General features: G+C 45.4%; 1 protein-coding gene across 2 annotated transcripts in view; it reads right to left on the reverse strand.

Moving 5' to 3' along the window:
- The window catches only part of GRAP2 (GRB2 related adaptor protein 2), a 486,852-nt gene that overhangs the window by 34,331 nt on the left and 432,077 nt on the right, over nucleotides 1-20,444 (reverse strand). For both annotated transcript variants that reach the window (XM_085601255.1, XM_085601253.1), the window contains one exon: nucleotides 4,499-4,636. In XM_085601255.1, coding sequence (XP_085457381.1) covers nucleotides 4,499-4,636 — 138 coding nt within the window. The remainder of the gene's footprint in view (nucleotides 1-4,498; nucleotides 4,637-20,444) is intronic.

Consider the following 20,444-nt stretch of genomic DNA (forward strand, 5'->3'; position numbering starts at 1 on the left):
CCCTGAGAGAGTACTAGAATTACAGGCAAGAAACCATTCCTTTCTATTCATATTCACCTAAATAAACCTATCATTCTGCTGTCTTTCGTCCCAAATCAACCAACATCAGCAGAAAAGCAATTGTACTTGGTTGTTGTGCGCAGGAGCCTCAGGTTTCACATAGACAAGATAAAAAAAAATTGATTTTCGGACCAACTGTTTGTATCTTTCAGCCACCCAAGGACTGGGTGCCCCCTGTCCAAAACAGGGAATAGCATGTTGGCTATCAGCATCTCACACCTTCTGCCACAACAAGGTGAAGTGTCTATACCAGTGGAGAGCTTGGGCACATTCTATCAGAAGCATACTGTAGCACTCTATGCTAATGCGCCTTTGCAAGGAATATGCAGTGCAGCTACCTGGAGGAGCAGACACTTTCACAAATCAAGTCAGCAGTGGTACAGTCTGCCCTCTGTAACCTGTGTGCCTGATTTCCGTTTCCTTATATTTCTTATGATTATTGTGTACTGCTTACTATTCTGATTGAAGCATGTGAATATGTATAAGATATAGAGATGGAAAAAAACTAGTTACTTATCTGTAACTCGGTTCTCCAACGTCGGTATCTTTCATATATTCACATGCAACCCTCCCTCTTCCCTGTCAGAAGCTCATTTATTATATGCTTTTCTCACACTTTGTCCTATGAAATCTGAGCTATGGTGGCCTCTGGGAGGGGGGGGGGGGGAGTAGGAGAACTAGCACTTTCATCTCATTGGTTGGAGCTTGGGTTACTTAAAATTACGTGGATGCGCTACTAAACAAACATTGTTATTGAGGCCTATGGCCATTTTAGCACAGGTTACCGTTATTTAAGATTACCGGGGATTCCCAGCCGGATGACAGGGAATGAATGATTCAAGCATATAAATATATAAAATATCCATGCTAGAGAAGTATGATATTATAAAGAAAAAGCCCACTTGTCACTTGTCAAACCTATGATATCCAAGTGGTTTACATTCAAAGAATGACATCACCTCAGATAAGGGATCAAAAAGAGAGACATGTCTATTGTACCTGCACAGTACAGTCCTAGACTATTGAGATTAGACTAAGTTTGCAGTCATGGCTTGATTTTAGCTTACGGAAAAATACATACCCCCGATTTATTTTCAAAATCTCCCACTTCCCAGTTTTAAAATGCTGGCATGTGTGAGGAAGTTCTCTGTGTCTTTAGTGGAAGTCAATAGATTGAATCTCTTAGAGGCTATTTCGGCCAGACTATAGGACTTTGCTGTGTCATCTGGTGACAAGCAGCTGTGCCCCCCCTCATTAGGGAGGAGGAGTTACGCTCCCCAGCAGCCAGTGCAGAAAAAGTGAAAAATAAAACGGAAATAAAATGAATTACCGTTTTCTTTTTCACTGCTCCCAGCCTGAGCACTGATTGGGGGCGGGGCACTGCTGCTGATTGGAAGCATGGGAGTTTTGCTCACTCCACCAGTTTACACTGTGCAAGTCACTTTGGCCAGCTGTTTTGCGACGGCCAGCCTGACACGTGCAGTGTAAACCTCTCCACATATCTGTCTCAGGGAGCTGGGTGGCGGGCATGCATAGGCCCCCTGTGCCTGCTGGAGCATCGAGGCAGCCGGCTCCAGTCAATCCTGGAGCTGCTCTCATGCTTCTCTTCTGCAGCATGTGAGTAGAGTCGGGATTTGCAGAAAGGGGTTGCCGAGGCTCCACAAGGTGCTGTTGTGGTCCATGAATAAAGAAGAAAAAGAAGGAGGAGAGTGTAACACAGGTAAGTACATTTTAAATTTCTTTTAAATCTTTTTGACCCCCACTGGGTTTCGCTCTTGGTCCCCTCAACACTCTTCCAGTGTTGAGGGTCACCGCTAGCCACTGGTGACAAGACTGATGGGGGTGGATGTAGGGAAAGGTTTGCATGCCTCCCCTGAAGCAATGCAGCTCCTATTTGGAGCAATGTAATGCATCCATTTGCTTCCTGGAGTGCTCTTTGGTACCTCATTTGCTCATACTAAGCTTCATTATCCTCTGTAGTATCAGCTTCTACAGGCTGAGATTGGCTGTGGAGAGGCATGTTGTACTAGTGCTGTTATCTGTGGTGGTGGTGGTGCTAGTGTTGAAGAAGGCTGTGGTAATGAAAAAGGTTATTGAGGGACTGGAAAACATGTGCTGAAGTCCTGCATCATAGCTTGCAGGTCCTTGAGGATGTCATGCAGAAGTTGGGATGTGTTATCATATTAACTGTCATAACTTTCCCGTTACCTTGGCCTGTCCTAATGCCATTTTGGCCCCCCTCCTGGAATTCTGGGTGATGTAACAGGCATCCCAAAGCATGTGCGGACTGAAGGTAATACAGCCAAAAAGCCATTGATGACTCCGCCATCCACAAGCAAGTCTTCCAGAAGAATATAGTAATTTACCTGCAACTGTGGTTCTCCAGCGATGGTATCTTCAATAGATTCACATACTTAATTTCCTGTTTTCTAAGTGGGAGTCACTCAGTAACTTTGCCATAGCAGTGTAAGGCACGACGCTACAGGAGACATACTTCCACTTTGGATTGTTTCAGTAGTTGTCTTGATAGTGCAGTGAGAGCTAGTTGTCTTTCTGTCGATGGATATGCCTTTGCCTTCTTTGCGCCTGTTACTTCTCCAAAGTGAAACTTTGAAGATTTGCTGCTATTGAACTCAAGACATCGTGATTTGAAAAGTCAGATACAGACTGCTATTGAGTTGTTGTAGAGGCCTTTTGATCCCTATTATCGAAGAATCTTGGATGACCTAATCAGTGGTCACACCCACATCGTCTTCTCATTCTCCTTGGGCTGTAGGCTGGCCACAGGGATCTGCATCTCATGGGTCCCATGCTCGCTGTGCCACTGGATTCAAGCTAGTCTGGCTGATAAGGTGTGATACCCTGAAACCAGTCCCAAGATGCCTGTTTCCGGTCCAGGGAGGACCTGGCCTGGTAGTTCGGACTGGACTGTTAGCAGGATCAAGACTGATTTGCATATGGCGGGGTCAAACTGGAGTGGCATAGTGAGGAAAATAACGATGGATTCGAACCAGATCTCTTGACTGGAGGTGAGTGGTTGAAAAGTTTCACACTCCGTCCATCATCTAGTTGTGTTTGCGAGCTGCATCTCTGTCACATTCTGCCACATCCTCCTGTATAATGAATATCTTTGCCAGAGGTTCACCAGTGACCTTGGCGCGCGATTTATGAACCAATAGCAGTGACACAGTGACACCCATGGACAAAACGAGTATGGTGTAGGTAACCTGTTTCCTTCTAATCTGTGACACTCTTTTCTGGGTCATAATTGGGGTGTTCATCGTTGGACAGGTCGGCGATGAAAATGCAGCCGTTGATGTAGGAGCAGTTATTGAAAGGATCTGAACTGAGGATGTAGCCACACACAGGATGATCGACGGTGTAAGCACTGATAATGCAAAAGCAAAGAAGATAAAAGGAGAGGTAGATAGGTGGATATTTGGTCAACGACAATGCCGGTTGCAGATAAGGAAGAAAATGCCTTCTAACAGTCACAATAAGAAATACAATGTTGCCCTGGCTCAACAATCTGAAAACATTACTCCTCAGCTAAGAGTCTGCTAGAGGGTTTATTGACCCCAAATCTCAGGTTGAAGTGAGGAAAATGTAGGTCAATAAAAGACTTCTGAATCTGTGGTGAAATATGTGCTACAGTGGCCTCTAGGGGGAGTGAAGTGCAGAGCATTTTCACCTCATTGAGTGAAGTCTCTGTGAATATGCTACTAAACAACAAGCATTGGCATAGCCAATAGGTCTCGCTTTTGGGACCTTATAAGTATTTAGTTATGCAACTGTTGCATAGTTAAACACTTATAAGGTCCCAAAAGCGAGACCTATTGGCTATGCCAATGCTTGTTTTTAAGTCGGAAAGCAATCTGGGTTACATTAGAAGAAGCGGCCGTGAAAGTGAAAGTGATCGCGCGATCGCGATCAAACATCAAAGCGGCCGTGCGGCCGCAAAAGTGAAAGCAAATGGTGTGCAGGTTGCCAAATGGTGCGCGCGCCCGTCGCACATGCACTGTATTTGGAGGCCTGGAAGCACTCGTTTGCACTTCCAGATCCCCCATTTACAAAAGCTCTCACGAGAGCAGCGCTAAAGCGCTAGCTCAGGCGAGACCTAAAAACACTATTCCATTGCTTTTTGTGCATATTAATGGTGTTAATATGGTTCACTGCTATTGACAAGAACCATAGGACTTCCAACATGAGGACAGGGAATGATTCAAGCATGTACATCTATAAAAGCTTTTTGCAACAATAGCGATCGTAGAGCCTTTTCTGCATCCCTTTGAGGCCCAATGTTGATCACGGGGCAAAGGAGGAATAGCAAGGGTATCACAGGTGACTACTGAGGCGCAGTGATACAGATATTTATTAGCAACCTTTGAACCATAAGGTGCTTGTTGGTGTTTGAAATATAGTATTTTGATGGAGTTACCTGCAGGGGGGCTGGTACATATCGGCCAATCTCTGCTTCAGTGTGCCGTCGACTTGGGGTAGGTTGCGGGGGTCTATCGGCCACAGTACTGAAACCCCGGGTGGCAGGCGGCCGGTCGAGGCTCCCCACACGTCTGTCCTGGAAGATGGTGTACATGTTAAATATTTACCAGTCACGTAAAATCATGCCAGTTCATCAATTCAAATATTTTAATATTTAGATCCCCCTCTCCAGACCTGTGACGCTCCTAGTTTTGCCCAGAGAGTACTGCACTTGGTGCTCACTCCCCCAGAGCTATGTTATTTCTGTAGCCCCTCCTGCAGGTGTTACTGTAAGAATAGGACTTATCTTTCCTGTCAGAGATCAAGTTACTTCACAGTTCTCCCCTCCATCCCCAAGCAAGGTCAGTGCTTTACTCTATCTGCCCAGTAGCTGTTTTACTTCAGCAGCACTCAAAGTCCCTTCCAGTAAGTTTTGCTCCAAAATAATTACTTAGCTTTAAATACCCCAAATTGCTGTGTTGCTTCAGCATTACTCCATACAGTGGCCGTGTAACATTTTGTACCACATTTTCTAGGCACTTTATTATGGTCAGTTTGATTGTCTGATCATACCTCTATCACGTTGCCAGCTTAATGATTAAGTTACTTACACCGGTAACGCCTTATCTGGTAGAGACAGGATCTAGCTGCAGATTCCTTCCTTACCTTTGAGTAATCCCCCGGCGCCAGACTGGATCCAGAATTTTTTTCCACAGCAGTACCTCTGTGCGTTGGTAAAGGGCGTAGAGCAACTTGTAGCGACGTCGTCCACTGGATGTGACATCAATAGAGTCCATATTAGCCCTTCCTTGACACGCTGATGTCAGTTTCTTCCATGATCACTTTCTGCACTAAAAAGCGGAGCCACTTATAGAAAATGATAGGAAACAGTGTGCCCAAACATAAATTTCTTTATGTAAAACGTTTGTTATTTTATTTTATATATATTTTGTTTAAACTGAAAGGCACAAGACTGCCAGAAGAGATCTGGGAACAGAAAGGACAACCCACTTCTCAGAGCGGCGGGGAGGGCGGGTGGTAAGGAATCTGCGGCTAGATCCTGTCTTTACCAGATAAGGCGTTACCGAAGGTAAGTAACTTATTCATCTGATAGACATCTAACCACAGATTCCTTACCTTTAAATTAGAAACCCAAGCAATACCATCCCCGGAGGAGGGTCTGCAAACTGGTCCACAACTAGGACTAGCCAGCCTTGATAAGAGAGAGAGAGTGACCGGCTGTCAGAGTGGTAGATGAGAGAGAAGACGCCCCACCAGAAATACTGGAGAAATTTTTTAGAAAAGACACCTACGTCAGAAGAATAAGGATGGGTTAGAAGAACACTTCAGATAAATCCAACACCATAAAAGAGAAAAAGAAAAAAACACCCTGCAGAAAATATCGTCTTTTTTCAGACATTTTCCTCTTCCAAAGTGCAGCCTCGGGACAGAAAACAAAAGAAAGAAAATAATGTTAAAACAAGACAAAGTAGTAGGAAAGTGACCGGTTTGGTTTTATTCACACCTAAACACATTAACGCCACCTTAGCGAGTTTGCCAATAAAGCGCTACTTTTGTTTTCCCATCTTTCTTTCAAAGCACTGTTTTCCCCTTTGTTCTGTGAGGTGGGCGCAGCTGAGAATGCAGACTCTCAATGTGTGCAATTGTGTCAATGGGCAGGGCCCACTGACACGATTGTACTTTTGCTTCTGTAATCCCGTATGCGGCAGGAGGAGGCAGGCAGCTTTTATGGTCCTAGGGCATCGCTCAGTGGCGTGTGTGTACGTACAGCCAATAAGATGGAACCATTTTTTTTTCATATCTGATGGAGACCTTTTTTGCGGCCAAAGAGAGAAATATTGCAGCAATCGTGCTCCTCAGCTGATTTCGCGATTATTTTGAGAATCGCAAAATTGGGAAATGCTGGAGGGTCTGACCATAGAGCGCCCCTAATGGTAGCCGAACCATTAGTGGTCGGAGCTGAAGGCCAAGGATAATGGCTAATACCACCGAGTGCAAGCTCCTTGCCATAGACGCAAGTGATGCAAAAACACCACCCAAGCCGGAAGAAAGCCTGGCAAACAACAATAACGGCCATAGACGATCAGCGGCCATAGGAGACACTCCGAGAGAAAAGCAAGCCCTCTGGGACCATGTAACGGAGAACCATAGATGAGGAAGGTTTGCGACTGCAAAGCAACGAATAAGTGAAGGCACTGTGGGACACAAGGAAAAACGCAGCAACGTAAACAAAAACGCGTGCCCTCCTAGAAAGGTAGCAAAACATGACTGTCTATAGAGATAAACAGGTTGTATGACTACAAACACAACAGAGTAATAGATATGGGCATATATGTATAGTATATACAATACATAGAAATGCACCATATACATTATACAATAAAATATACCCGATAAGGGAACATAGAAACGTGCACAACAGTGGACATTGACCGAGATGTGATAGAAGCGGGCCGGCAACACCATACGGTACCATATAAAGGAATAGAGGCTAAGGAAGATATCACACACCCCAGAAAAAGAAAGGCAGTCGGCCATAAAACAACACAACTGACTGAATGGTGACAATAAGATGGCTGAGAGATGACAGAAGGGAAAAACAGCAGGTGAAAAACAACCTGCTAGAATAGAGCAACGAAGACCACTATCCGGGACTGTAAAAAGCAAGCTGAACAAAGGCCAACACAGGGGAGCTTATTCAGACAACCAGTCTCCATTTCAGAAGAAAAAAATATCAGAGAGTAAAAAAAAGGGGGAGGGGGGCTAGTTGAAGCCACGGAGAAAGACAGAATAAGAGTGGGAAGACCAACACCTCAAGAGGAGGTCCACAACCAACTGATCAGGAGAAGAACTGGAGTAAATGACGGAGTGGCAGCGCACATAGCATAACAACTACGAAGGCCACAAAAGAAATGTGTTCATAGGAGACAGGACCCTTAAAAAGGGTCAGAAGGTTTAACTGAAACACAGCAAGAAACCCATAGTATATGACGACTATGAAGGAGAAAGAATCTCACCTCTTCCAGAAGAAGAGAAGGGAGAAAAGTCCACAAGCAAAAGAAAATCTCCAGTGTCCATGGGACAATCTGTGTCCAGCCAACAATTCCTGTGACATCAAAAATGAGGATCTCAGCATCACCTGACAGCTTTATTTTCCCACTCATGAGTACAAGGGATAACGAACCCCCAAGGAGTTGGAACGTTATCCTTGCTCACGAGAAGGGAAGGAAAGTCCCCAGAAGAATCTGAAAGGAGTACCAAACCACACATGCAAACCAACTCCAGAGAGGGTGCTCAAGGAACACAGGTTTGAGAAGAACAAACAGTTAGTAACTAAGGGTTGGGGTTGGTATAGGAAGAGTCATGGGAATGTTTCCAACAAAGCACTAAAACATTGCCCAAAGCGAAAATCAATAACAGCTTCATGCAGGGCAGAAGCAGAGTAAAAACAGACAATGCAGTGGCATAGATGAGAAAGAGTCAGTAGATTAGACCACCATGCCAATAAACGGACAAGGTACATCCACAAGGAACCTTGAGAGAAGAAGAAACGACACGAGTCCTTTGTACGCGTGCATAACGGAAACTAGCACAAAAATGCGCTAAGCAAGAAAGAAAGAAAGAAAGAAAAAAAGAACATTGTCTAGGGCACGAGCTGACAATGCTCCCTAGGTCAAGACGTATGCGCTCTTACTTTGTGTCTGCTAGGAAAGAAGGGCACCATATAACGTGTAAGGAAAAGAGCAAGGAGAAACCCCATGCACTATTACAGCAAGCACACACTGTGATGTCCCCATATAAGGGGTATCAAAGTGCTAGAAACATATGGTGGAATTACCGTAGGACATACCGACAAAGTACCCTGGAGGACAGGGAAAAAGGCAACTGTGCATCCGCACAAGAGAAGCAGAATATTCCAATAGAACCTGGGTAGAAAAAACAAAAGAACACCTTACATTAACAGGAGTGGAAGCGAATAGGACCATAAAACAAAATGCCTTAAATAATGGGGACCGTAACTAGTCATTGACAGGTCAGAAAGCAATAAAAATACTTGCAGGATGCAGGAGCACATCACCAGGTGCCACTCATAGGTGAAGTGTGAAAGAAAAGAACTATTGCACAGTTCCAAAAGGGCTCACATGTAAAAGAAAAACAAGGTGGCTGTAACCTGTACAAGCTCAGTACAGGGTAAAAAGAGGAACAGACGGTATAGCAAGCAGGACTTAAGATTTCGCTCCACCTCGACTATCCCAAAAACAGTGTAAAACGGAGTTAGCTTGAACACCAAACAGATGTTTACCATCGAAAGGCATGTCCACCAAGGTGGATTGAACTGCCTCTGAATAACCAGAGGTGCGTAGCCAGGCACGCCGGCGAAGAGCTACCGAATGAGCCCGACAGACTCTGTGGTATCCATGCCACTGCGAATCATCAATTTAGCAGCCTGATGGCCATCCAGGAGCCACTGAGTAAGAGTGTCCCGGGTGTCATCAGAGACGGAGGGGAGAAGACATGAGACCAAATCCCACAACATGTGAGCGAAACGGCCCAAAACACATGAGGTATTAAGGGATCGCAATGCGGAACTGGTGGCAGAAAAGATATATCGACCAAGAGCATCCAGACACTTATGCTCCCTGTCTGGAGGGATGTCAGGCTGGGCGCCGATGTCAGGGGAGGCTGCAGTAGCCTGAACCACAAAGCTGCATGGAGTAGGCTGTCAGAAGTGGCAGGTCGGGTCTCCAGGGGCAGGACGGTCCCTCTAAACGTTAGACAGGTCCACGGAGGCCTTTGAAATGGATTTAACCCAAGAGTTCAACAGAATATCAAAGAGGCCTTTACCGAAGGGGAGCACAGGCTCAACCCACATCTGGCCCTGATGAAGCACCCCAATTAGGGAATAATGGTCACCTCTACAGAAGGGATCTGCAGCTACAGAACCACAGCAACCCTCCACAGAAGCTCAGCTAAAGCAGAGCTAGCCTCAGTAGTGAGGCTATGAGGAGAAAACAAGCAAGTGGATGGGGAAGATTCAGACACCTGATGAAATTCCAGAGAAGGCTGAGGGTCACTTATGTCATCACAGACACCACCAAAATACTTGTCTCCCGAGGAGAAAATAGCAGGGGGCTCCTCCGAAGGAAAACGAAGGTAGTCCAAAAAGAACTGGACCACCGACGCTGCTCCCAACGTCGACCAGCGTCGAAGAGGCGACACCTCAGCGTCTGGTAGGAGAGATATAGTAGCGGCGATCGGCGTCATCGACGCCAATATCAGCGGATCCAACACTGGCGTCACAGGTGGGACCCCCAAAGGGCTGTGCATCGGAGCCGATATGGATTCGATCATGGCTTGGAGTCAGTCAAAGCTTCTCCGACCTCCTTAAGGCCGAGACGAGCATCAAAGGGAGGTGGAGAACCAAAAATAGCATGATGGGAGGGATAGTTTTCCCTCATCTGATCCAGAACCGCCTCAGCACTGGTGAATACCGGAAGGCGCAGGGCAGATTCTTGTTCCAACTCCGCAACCAGAGGAATAGAAGGCATGTCAGAAACACCACGTGTACACAGTAAAGTCGGGGAAGAGCGTGACTGCGATCGCCTACAGTGCAACTTACCAGCAAACAGCGAAGATGAAGGACTTTGGGAGCAGACCCCTGAGCGGTCCTCAGTGGGAGAAGAGGGCCGTGACTGATGAGGGACCTTCGATCACGGCACCGCTAACAGTGTAATGCGGCACTCCTGCAACGCCGACGACCGAAGCTGAAGACATGAGCCGCACCCTTCGGAGTCATGGTGGATGCCCAGACACCACATGCAACTAGAATGAGGGTCTGGGGTCCAAGTCCACAGGACCCCTAAACATCAAGAAAAAGGCACACTGTGTCGTCGAGAAACATCGAGATAGACGAAAAATGGGCAGATGTACCACTCTCCGGATCCGCATGGAAGCGCAGAAAGGAAGAAACTGACGTCAGGGAAGGGCTTATATGGACTCTGTCGACATCACATCCGGTAGACGGCGTTGCTAAGGAGTCGATCGACACCCTCTACAGATGTGCAGAGGTACTGCTGTGGAAATAATTTCCGGATCCAGTATGGCACCTGGGGACAATTCAAAGGTAAGGAATCTGCGGCTAGATGTCTCTATCAGATTAGATTTTACCAGTGTGCTGTGCATATCAATAACAAAGAGAATGGCAGCATCTCGCTCAAAGATTATGGTAACATAATTAAACAGGATAAACTATAACAAGGAAAGTAAGTGACACCAAGGCATGAGAGCATGAACTGCTGGTTGAGAAGACATGCACATGAAAAGTGGAAAATACTCCATAGATAGAAGATAAAGGGAGAGGGTAAGGAAATTAAGGGGTCCTTGGAAGAGAATGGAGAAAGTATAATTGAGGCAGGAAGGAGCACAGTGGAAGGATGAAGACTGAGAGATTGACGGGAGGGCAAGAAAAGGAGATGAGTTGTGGCAAGCGGACCTTCAGTGGAAGCACACATGAACCATTTCAGTCTAAGTTAAAATTGTTTATAGCTCTCTTCAAAAGGACATTAGGGTCTCAGGACACCTCTGATCAACTGGGAGTGTGTTCTACAGAGAAAGTACTGAACAGAAGAATGATTACATTTCAGCTTTATTTTGGGATTTCCAAAAAGTGGTGGTATAATCTCCATGTGTGTTTTTCTGTACCAGACAGATTAACTAGGACAGACTGTCTGGCTGTTGTAGTCCAAATGATTTAAAGGTACAGAATGCTAGCCAGAATTTTACTCTTGTTTCCAGACAAAGCCAATGAAGATCTTTAGTGGCAGTAGTATTATGTTAATATTTCTTGAGCTAGAAATTAGCCTTGCAGCTGAATGAAGGACACCTTTAACTGAGGTTAGTGAAGCGTTAGGTGTGCTCACTAATATGGAGTTCACATAATTGATCCTTGATTCACCAGTACTTGCACAACCTGGCAAAAATCAGTGGGCTGAAGAAATGGTTTAATCTCTTTTCATGACACAAGGCATGTCCCTGGCATTCAAGACAGCGTGGTCAATATGTGCAGACATGAACAAATTTAAGGCCAGCCACATACCTAGAGGTTTGTCATCCTTGGATATTGAAAGTGTGATGCCTTTGGTATGAAGCTCTTTAAGCCACTCTTTGTAAGGATTAGCTTCTTGAGTTCTTCTGATAATGATAAATTCTTTTTTCTCTGGGTTACGCTTTTTTCTCTGGGTTACGCTTTAGGCGATTAGAGGACATCCAGACTTGTTTATTTGAGGCATTTTTTCAGTGTAAGAATGTCTTGAATGGAGGAGATCTTCAAGTAGATCTGAGTATGAGCTTCACGCTGGTGTACCACATGTCTCTATGTTATAATTGGCAACAGCTTCATATAAGTGGTTGCATTGCTCATCAAGACTCCTTTTGGCATAGCCAGTCCTACTACATGCCAGTTTGAGGATAGCGATCGCGACCTAAGCCTTCCGACGACATAATCTCTCCAGTCGCTTTACTTCTTTGCAATGAAATTCTGCTGCAGAACTATTTGCACTGCTGCCACACCCCTAGGATACCCTTATTGGAATGCACGACCCAGGACCTAATCCCTCTAAGCTGTACTGCCATTAGAAGCCACACCTTTTTAGAGACAGAATTTATTGCTCTCTTCATCAGGTTTTCCGCAGCTACACTTCAGACCAACTTTGGTATGGCTCAAACTTTACAGTCTTCTATAACCAGTCAGATGCTTGAGTTATAGTTGTTCCGCTTTGTCCTGAAGAGGCCTGAAAGTACAAGGCCAAAACACGTCGACCCACATCACCCAGGATAAAAAAACATACAAGAAGAATACATATAGAATATGAATTGTGTTATGGACTACTGCTAAAATTGTTGATTCATGCAATGTATTTGTATGCCAGATTCTACTGTATTTAGGCAATCTTACCTGGAGACAGTACCTTCCTCCCATCATTCCACGTGGACCAATACGTCAGCTTGCCCAATTTCTACGCTCCTCCACATCCCTCAAAAGAAGATGAGCAACTCCACCGTCTCAACCCAAAAAGAGCGTTGTCGTTACACTGTGACCACACAAGAGAGTCCCGGGTGGACGACCAACTCTCCGTGGGGTTAACCCCTTCTGTGCCACGCCCTTTCCCCTTCCTGTGCCGGGCGTTACATTAGCGGGCGGGGTTCATGACGAAATAGTCTCGTCATGGGCACAGCGCGACCGTGCTCCATGACGAGACTATCTCGTCATGGGCACAGAAGAGGTTAAGTTGGAGCAAAAAAAGGATCAGGCGGAATAGAAAAGAACCATTTCTCACTGGGTAGTTCTCTGTATAAAAATCTGCAACACACTGTTCAAGAAGCAGCCCCCTGAGTGCTTATGGGATCATTCCACCAGGGCTAAAGCTGCTACCACTGCATTAGCACATGGTGTCCCAGTCCTGGACATCTGCCAGGCAGTAACATGGGCGTCCCTGCACACGTTTGCCAAATACTAGTGCCTGGACAGTCATATCCACAGGGATGGGCCATTCGCCCATTTGGTCCTGCAGGATTTTTTAGTTCAGAATTTGAACGCAGCCCAACATTGGCGTTAGTATTGCTTGGATATCTATTCAAAGGTAAGGAATCTGCGGCTAGATGTCTCTATCAGATGAACAAGTTACTTACCTTTAAAAACGCATTATCTGGTAGAGACAAGATCTAGTCACAGATTCCTTACCGACCTCCCATCCGCCAAGCTCTGCAGAAAAGCTTTCTGGGTTAGGGCTGATCCCTTTCAGGGCCCTGGTTAGGGAAAACTTGAAAAGTAACTAACATCAGCACACTGAGGCGGCACCTATATAGTAGACGTGGACGTCACTTTCGGTGCAGGCGCTGCAGCCGATGCCATGCACAGCTGACTGATGCCACTTACCAGCACACAGGGATACTGCTCAAAGAAAAACCTTCCGGATCCCGTCTGACACCTGGGAAATTCAAAGGTAAGGACTCTGCGGCTAGATGTCTCTATCAGATGTAGTTGTCAGTTGCCATCTTGACTGAGGGACAGCAATGCCTCTAACAGAAACCGAACACAGATTATTGTAATAATTGTGATTTAATTCTAAAGGGTGATTCTAGCAACACTGAAATAACAAATAATAAGTTTGCTCCTTTCTCTATTGAATTTATCCTGCTATATCTCTTTTTACAGTTACTCTCAAGCCTCTACAGATCAGTTGCATTGACTCATTAACATGGCTGAATTTCTTTTTTTTAACTCGGTATGGAAAAAGGAAATAGCCAGATGGACTAGGCAAGGCATCATCGGACTAGAAAGGGGGCTTGCTCAACACTAATGAGATTGCATGGAAAATGTAACACATGTTGGGGGTGGGTGTTATCTCAGTGGTGGGGGGTGGTTCGCGAGATTAACAAGATTCCTCAACGGAATGGCCCTGTTGAAGGGAAGTGTGGCTCATAAAGAGTCAACAACATGATGTTGATCTGTCAGGAAACTTTACAGTGTTTGTGACAGGAATGAGGATATGAGGATCTGGAACTGTCCTTGATAGCAATCAAAGAATTTTCCCTACCGGCAGTTTGAGTGGGGGGTGCCATGTCTACTTTTCCGTTGACAGCATTCATCACAGGCTCTCGCTTTCCTTTCAAATGTCACCAGGGGTGCAACTGGACCCGAACCTCAGGGGGGCTAAAACTTCCAGCAATGGGCCAGGAGAAGCATTTCAAGCAGTGGGCATGGAGCTATCCTGATAGCTAATATGAGAAAAAGAAGTGACAAACTGTGCAATTTAAACATAGTGGACAAACTCAATACAATTACTACAAATATGTTTTGTGGATTTAACGCTGCTTATAGGCTACTACCAGTGATCTTTGAAAAGGTGATTAACTGTATTGACAACTTAAAAGAAGCTTCTGTAGATTTTAATCTAAAGCAAGTTAAATGGGTTTATTTCAATACAACAACCCTTTTTGCCAATTAGATGATTACTTCTGTGGCAGACAATTTGCTTGTGAAATATTTATCATTGCAAGCCCAGAAAAATGATTTCTTTTTAGACGATTTGTCCAATTCCAAATCTAGGTAGAAGCTTGGTATGATGAACAGAATCAAATGCAAGGGAGGTTCAGGGACGCAAGTTGTCAACTGTAGCTCAGGTACAGCTGTGGCCCAGCAGAGGCATAGAGGTTCAAGGATGCAAGGGGTCCATTGTCCCTCAGATATGGCTGTGGCGCAACAGAGGCACAGAAGATGAGGGATGTAAATGGCTCACTGTACCCAAGTTATAGCTGTGGCACAGCTGCTTTCTGGTACTTAATTTGAATCCATTAGTTTGAAAATCAACCCATGTGGAAATCAGTGCTGCTTCATGCCACCACCATACCAACAATTATTTTGATAATCTGAGAAAAGGTTATTTTGTTTGATGAATTAAGATATTTCTCTTGAGGCAGATCTATCAAACTTTTTGACTAGAAACAGTTGATTATTAGCTGTAAGTTAGTACACGCCCTTGGTTGAAGCCCTGTTTGTTCTAGGCAACATAGGCTCATTTAAATTGAAATCAAATGGGACTGCAGGTATAATACAAGGATTCTTTCTTAAAATGATTCTACCGTCACATAATTTTAGGAAGGTACTCCCCCCTGTAAAGGCTTGAATTTCATGTACTTGTCTCACAGATGTTAAAACCCGTATAAGAGCAAGTTTCCAGGATAGAAATGTTATGCATGCTTTTTGTATTTGTTCAAAAATAACTTTTCGTAAGTTGAGAAAGTATTGTATCAAATCGCAATGGAATTGGTGGTTATTTCACGAGTGGAAAAACTCCAAAGAGCGCTTTAGGGAATTCCTTTCTAATTCTTTTTGACCAGAGGGCAGTTTGAGATATTCTGTATTATGAGATAGTCCCAATGTGGAGTCTCACTGATGCATAACTAAGACCTGATTAGGATAACTACAGTAGGAACAGAAGGATCTGATTCAGGACAGAGGAAAAAACATGTAAATCCTGTTCGGTACACCAAACACAGAAATGTTTCCACTTTGCTCTGTAGAACTTATTTGTAGAAACAGCTCTATCTTTAGCTAGAATTTCTCTGCAGTCATGTGACATTTCTAAACAGGGAATCTCATTGTGTTTAGAAGTCATGCTAATAAACGTAGAGATGATGGGTCCAGATGGAGTACTTGGAAGTTGCTAGCAGAAAGAAGATTTGGGAGAGATGGCAACGTTATGTGCGGGTGCTCTGATATGAGAAGAAGCTCTGTGAACCAGTACTGCCTTGGGCACCACAATATTATTTAACATGGTTCTTTCATTATTTTGTGTAGGGCTTTTGCAACTAGGAGAAGAAGGGGGAAGCATTTGGAAAAGTCCCTGACCAGGCTATTAAAAACGCATTCTCTCACAACCCCAGTAGAGCATGCTTGCTGGCTCAGTAATGCATTTCCTTTTCTCATTGGTTGTAAACAGGTCCAAATTCAGTTTCCCCCAGCCACTGCAGATCTTGTTCAACTGGATCAGATGTAGTTCCCATTCATGGCATTCTTTGTATGTTATGCTTAGGGCATCCTCCTAGGTGTTGCCCACTTCCGGAACATGCTCGGCAGTCAACCAAATACAGTGTTTGATAGACCAAACCCATATCCTTTGGGCTTCTTCAGATAGGGGAAGAGATTGACCCTCACCCCCCTTGCTTATGTAATGTAATGAAGTTGTATTGCCCATGCAGGTCAATATAGGGCTTCCTTTTATTTTTGGGAGAAGAGACTGCAGACCTAGGGCAATGGCTCTCATCTCCAGAATATTGATATGAAGGTGGGCTTCATACATTGAACACACACTCTCATTGGCAGGTCTTGAAGATGCACTCCCCAATCATCCAGGAAAGCATCCGTAGTCATAACAAAGCTAGACCTCTGTTGAAGGAAAGTCAATCTTACTGTGGTATTTTTGTATTGGAACCACCATGATAGAGCTTGTCTTATCCTTGATCTCATGGTAATCAGATCGTCAAACGATCCTTGTGCTGTAACCACTATTTGTCCAACTCCTCCTGGAACGAATGCATATCACAGAATCTGCATGTGGATGTGCGATCAGGACACCGATGTATGGTCAAGGGCTTTATACTTTTCATCCTGTCTTGGAGGAACAGCTGCTACGGTTGTCGGATTAGTCATTGTTTTGAGGCCTTCTAACCAAACACAGCCTATTATTGTGATTGCTCGGACTCCTAGATAATTCTTTGAAGAAATACAAAAAGCAATATGTTTCCTTAGCTGAAATGGGACGGTTGAATCTTTTAGATGCCCTTTCTATTAGACTGTGGAATCAACCTAAATGATCCTAGGTGGATTCTAATGGAGTTGGCTCCATAACCCCTTCCACCAGAGTGATATAGTCCCATTTAGGGCTGGTGGCACCTGAAGAAAAAGATGGATAAGTTTGCCTTTCACCTGCAAATTGTCCATAGAGATATCATCATTGTCAGGCTGTCTGACTGTAATACGTGGAAAGCCGCTGGTGAGTGAACCAGCATAGGGAATCTGAGTGGTACTCCTGAAGGTGTGCAAGGAGTGGTAGGTTGGGTTTGTGGTAGCGCAGCTGCTGGTGAACCTGGCAGGGGAATTGGCTTCCTTTGAGCCAGTGGTGGTGGTTCAGGGAATCTAGAGTAAGAATCTGCTAGAATCAGAGGTCTTTAACTAGGTTAATTATACCTTGCATCATGGGTTTATTAGGGACCTGCATGCAACTCTCATACAGGCTGGCCCTGCAGTGCCATTATTGTTGTGGATGATCCTGGAAGGTTTGAAAAGGAACTCAGGATACAGGAGTATCTGCCTCTCTTTCATACATATAGGGGGAATGCTTATCATCATGACTGTCATCATCTGGATCCTTATAGTTTACATTTAGCTGCATAGTGGCTATATGCTGGCCCAATCATCCCATCTTTATGTCTTAGGACTCAAAAGGGTGTTAAGGAGAGTATAGCGACCCCTTCCTGGAAGACGTGTGCTCTGGTATTAAATTATTTGGAGTACCTGTCTCCGAGATTAGTAGGACCTTAGGCTTCTTTTAGGAGCTGATGACAGCTTTTTCATCATCAATGATGTTGTTGGTATCGTCGACAATGCACTTGTCGACGGTAAAGTTGGCAAAGATGATGTATACTTCAACGGCACTGTTCTCAACAATGTTGTCAATGGTAGTAAAGTCAAAGAGATAGTGGTTGGTCAGTAAGGATTAGTTACTTACCTGTAATCCTAGTTCTCATCCAGGGGTATACTCATCAAAGTCATAATCTATGAATAATCCCCGCCCATGTGCGGGATCCCGGAGCATATAGAAAATACATATATATAAATATATATATATATACATATGTGAAAACATATAAATGCAGCCTAATAATGTTCAAAACATGGCAATGCTGTAAATTACATATTTTTGCATAGTAGTGCCCCCGTAACCCGTAAGGAAAAAAGGAAGCATCAGGCAAATTATAACACAGCACTGCTTTATTGCCATAAAGCAACATGTAATTGTAGGCATTCGCCAGTAGGCTGCAGTAGAGTATCAAGAATCCAAGAAAACTGACACCTTGCCTTTAAGGCATTAGAGTAGGGGGACCGTGCCTTTAAGGCCTGCCCGTGACCCCCTGCTCCCATGATGCACTACAGGTGACAGTTGGGCCAGTTCTTTTTGGCGGTGCCTCCGCACCTGAGTAGATCTGCCTTCCATACATCACTTATTTAAAGAGAAAACATTGCTCGTCCGGGGAGGTGGGTGGGTCGCTTATGACTTTGATGAGTATACCCCTGGATGAGAACTAGGATTACAGGTAAGTAACTAATCCTTCTCATCCAGGGGATACTCATCAATAGTCATAATCTATGAATAGAGTAGCAAGCCCATACCCAAAGTCTCGCGGACGAGCAACAAAGCAGTTAAAACATACATTAAAAGACACATCTTGCATTACAGTTATGCGAATAGGTTCCTCAAAGAGGCCTGCCCCACCTGGGCGTCGGCCTGTGCGTCTGAATCTAGGCAATAATGGCGCGTGAAAGTATGGACTGTGCGCCATGTAGCCGCTTTACAGATCTCAGACATGGGAACGTTGCGAAGGAGTGCTACCGTAGAAGCCTTCCCCCGAGTAGAGTGTGCTCTAGGTTTACCCTGCAGAACTTTGTGGGACAGTTGGTAAGCCAAAGCTATACAAGAGACAATCCATCTAGAGATAGATCTCTTGGCCGCAGCCAGCCCGGTATTAGTGGGTCCATAGTTAACAAAGAGCCTGTCTGACTTTCTAAGAGTAAGGGTCTTAGCTAGATAGAATTTCAAAACCCTCCGGAGGTCAAGAGAGTGTAGAGCTCTCTCCGGGGGTGTGGTCGGCTGAGGAAAGAAGGTGGGCAACGTGATCACCTGATTAATATGGAAGTCCGAAACCACCTTGGGCAGGAAGCTCGGATGAGTACGGAGCACCACCCTATTAGCATGAAACACCGTGTAAGGTTCCTTGCAGCAGAGGGCCTGAATTTCACTAACCCTACGGGCCGAAGTGATGGCTACTAAGAAGGCAGCCTTCCAGGTCAGATGTTGCAAGGAGGCCTTATGAATCGGCTCAAAAGGACTTCCCATCAGTTTAGAGAGAACGATGTTCAGTTCCCAGGAAGGGGAAGGAGACCTCACAGGTGGGTAAACTTTCTTAAGCCCTTCTAAGAAATCCTTTACCACTGGCATCTGAAAGAATGAGGTCTGGGTAGGAGACTTCCTATAGGCTGTAATAGCAGCTAAGTGTACTCTGATGGAAGAGTACTTTAACCCAGACTTCGCCAAGTACAGTAAGTAGGGGAGAATAACCTGTTCTTGACCCCGGATCGGATCAAGGGTGTTATCTCTACACCAGAAGCAGAATCTTTTCCATTTAAAGCCATACGACTTCCTCGTGGAGGGCCTCTTCGCCTCCCGAAGAATGCTCATACAGTCCGGTGGAAGATCTAGATGTCCGTACTGGATGAATTCAGGAGCCATGCCGTCAAGCGGAGGGAGGGGAGATTGGGGTGGAACACTCTCCCCTTGTCCTTGGTCAGCAAGTTCGGCAGGCATGGCAACCTCCTCTGTGGTACCTCCGACAGCTGGAGTAGATCCGGGTACCACCACTGCCGGGGCCACTCTGGTGCTATTAGGATCATCCGAGTTCTGGCCCTGTAGAACTTCTGAATCACAGCCGGGATGAGAGGGAGAGGAGGAAAAGCGTAAAGCAATGTCCTCGACCAGCTGATCAAAAGCGCGTTCCCCTGCGACCCCCGTTGAGGGAACCTGGAGGCGAAGACGGGGCATTTTTTGTTGTCCGCGTCTGCGAACAGATCGATGTCTGGTATGCCCCACAAGCGGAAGATGTCTTGAGCGACGCCTTCGTTGAGCACCCAGTCGTGCGCTTCGACGAAGTCTCTGCTGAGGCCGTCCGCCTGCACGTTCAGGGTCCCTGGCAGGTGAACAGCGACGATCGTCAGGTTTCTCGCCAGAAGCCATTTCCAGATTGACTGGGCCTCCAGAGACAGGACCCGTGATCTGGTCCCTCCTTGCTTGTTCAGATAGAACATAGTTGTGGTGTTGTCCGTCTGAACCTGAACATAGTCGGTCTGCAGGGATGGGTACAGGGACTTGAGAGCGAGATGGACTGCTCGTAGCTCCAAGAAGTTGATGTGATAGCTCTGCTCGGTAGCGGACCAGAGACCTTGTACTTGAAGCCGGCCCATATGAGCCCCCCAGCCCTGCATGGAGGCGTCTGTGACCACCGTCTGTGTCGGAGGCGCCTGATGGAATGGGACGCCGTGAAGCAGATGG

This window comes from Triturus cristatus, chromosome 4_2 (assembly GCF_964204655.1).
Source record: "Triturus cristatus chromosome 4_2, aTriCri1.1, whole genome shotgun sequence".
NCBI lineage: Eukaryota > Metazoa > Chordata > Amphibia > Caudata > Salamandridae > Triturus > Triturus cristatus.